The sequence below is a fragment of the Maniola jurtina genome, chromosome 16 (assembly GCF_905333055.1).
Source record: "Maniola jurtina chromosome 16, ilManJurt1.1, whole genome shotgun sequence".
Lineage (NCBI taxonomy): Eukaryota > Metazoa > Arthropoda > Insecta > Lepidoptera > Nymphalidae > Maniola > Maniola jurtina.
In genome coordinates this window covers 300,864-303,287 of record NC_060044.1, presented here as the reverse complement: position 1 = coordinate 303,287, position 2,424 = coordinate 300,864, and the positions used below count along the sequence as shown (strand labels likewise).

Genomic DNA, 2,424 nt, shown 5'->3' with positions numbered 1-2,424 from the left:
AAAAGGTAGCAGGCAGACAGACAGACAGACAGACAGATAGACAGACAGACACACTTTCGCAATTATAATATTAAGTATGGATAGTGTTTCCATCAAAAATAAATAAATAAATATCTACTTATATCAATTCCGTTCAAATTCAATTTAAATGTCTTTATTGAAGGGCGACGACGAACTAGACGAACAACTAACTTTAGACGAAGTTAATAAAGATTTTTTGACCCTAAAAATACAATAGGTATAATTTTTGACAAATCAAAACGTTGCTACTGCTAAGGAACTTACCGATAGATCATAAATGGGTACAAGTAGATCAATTATTATTAATTTCGGCCCCATTTCCAACAAATGACTCAATATAATATGGTTCAAAGTCTACTAAGTGCTTTTAATTTTTTTTTTAACAAAAACAAAATCATTAGTGCGAAATAGAATGAACAAACAAATTAACAAAATACTTATTATACCGTTACGTCTTAGGATTTATTGTCTTGTCATCATATATTTATGAGTAATCTGCTATTAAAACTAGGACAATCATCTATATTATCTTACATTATCATCATACTTCATACTAATATTATAAAGGCGAAAGTTTATGTGTATGTGTGTGTGTATGTTTGTTACTCCTTCACGCAAAAACCACTGGACGGATTTGGCTGAATTCCGAATGGAGATAGATAGATACACATAGGCTACTTTTTATCTCGGAAAATCAAAGAGTTCCCACGGGTTTCGAAAAACCTAAATCCACGCGGACGAAGTAGCGGGCGTCAGCTAGTATTGTATAGAAAGAACAGTTAAGCTACCTATGTTTATTTTTATTATGTAATTGCTATCAAAAATTCAAATTCATTCAAAACTTTCGTCTGTCAATCTGGTCGTCCGAAGTCCAAACTAATCTTGGTAATGGCTGAATCAATTTTGATGTAATTTGCACAGGCAAATAGATAACTATGCAAGGCTACAGTTTATCTCTGGAAAGGAAAGGATTTACTTATACAGGATTTAAAAAAACATAAATATTATCCTACGCCTAATTCTTATCATGACTTTTAAATAAAATTAGGTACCTAAATTATTACCTAACAATAATTTTGCAGGCGCGAATGTAATATTTACAAGTAGATGCCTTCTTATTTTATTATATTCACTTTATACTCAATGTTTATTGTATATTTTACACATAAGTATTTTACGATTTGCAAAAAAACGTGACAAGAAAAATACACTTAGGCAATTTTAAATGTATTTATCACATAGGTACAAATTTTTACAATAATATTTACACAAACAACCAAATCGCACATAGACCATCATAGTTCACATAGTCTTCCTTAGAATCAACTAAATCATTAACACCTGCACTGCTGCTGGCATCTCACGCACACTCGCTCATCGATCCGGGTCCTTAAGTCCGCGATTTTCTTTTTCAGAAACGTCACTTGAAAAGCCAATCTAACTTCCCTTAATTTCCTTCTATCTCTGCTCTGTTTCGCTGCATGGTTATTCCTTTCCCTCTGTTTTCTATACGAATCGTCCGCTGCTTGAGTAGTTTGTACTGCACGTCTCATTCGTGGGTTATTTCCGAGTAAAGCGCCTCCGTTTTTCTCCGCCATAGCTCTTAAGGCATCTCTCTCAAACGCTTGGTACTCCACGTCATCGGATAAGGAATCAACATCCAACGAGTCAAGTGAATGTGAAGGTGATGGCACTTTTCTGTAGAACAAACTTTCATTTGGAGATATTTGCGATGTGGGAACTGTGTATTCGTACGCGTAGTTGTAATATCTATTTTCTTCTAATTCCGGGGATACTCTTGCGTATCTTACGTCGGGAACTGTGGGTCTAAAAGACCGATCCCGTTCGGGTGGTTCTTGTTTGTTTTTGGTTAAGTCCAACGCTTCGTCCGCGTACGGGGTCCAAAGAGCCATGGCTGCAGCCGTTATGTATAAACTGCGGTTGTCGAGTGTCCCGGGAGTTTGTCCCAGTTGTGGGCGGGGCAGTTAAGTGTGAGCGTGGTAGGGTTAATCCGCTACCTGCGGGACTCATAACGGGACAGTCTGAGACAGTTTTAGAGGATAAAGGATTGAGCACATTATGCCGGGCCGCAGCGTGCCGGGGCGGAGCGCAAAAATCCGCTCAAATTGCTTCAATACAAATTGTATGAAATAACGCACACTGTGTCGGGCCGCAGCGGCTCGCATTATTGCGCGGCGGATTTCCGTCAGTGCGATGCGGCCCGCCCCGCCCCGCTGCGCCCCGTCAACAGTGTGCTATATAGCAAGCGGATTGGTGTGCACGCGCAGACGTGTTCATTTTACGATATTTGCATTTTTTGGTACTTTCGTGTTCCTTTGGTGTTCAGAAAAATGAATGAAGAACTTTTGATTAATTTAGTTCAAGGATACAAAGAACTTTATG

General features: G+C 38.2%; 1 protein-coding gene across 1 annotated transcript; it reads right to left on the bottom strand.

Moving 5' to 3' along the window:
- Positions 1 to 1,355: 1,355 nt before the first annotated feature.
- Positions 1,356 to 1,934, bottom strand: LOC123873425 (thyrotroph embryonic factor-like). Its single transcript, XM_045918268.1, has one exon. It carries the CDS (start codon positions 1,932 to 1,934, stop codon positions 1,356 to 1,358), a length of 579 nt encoding a protein of 192 aa, XP_045774224.1.
- Positions 1,935 to 2,424: the final 490 nt, after the last annotated feature.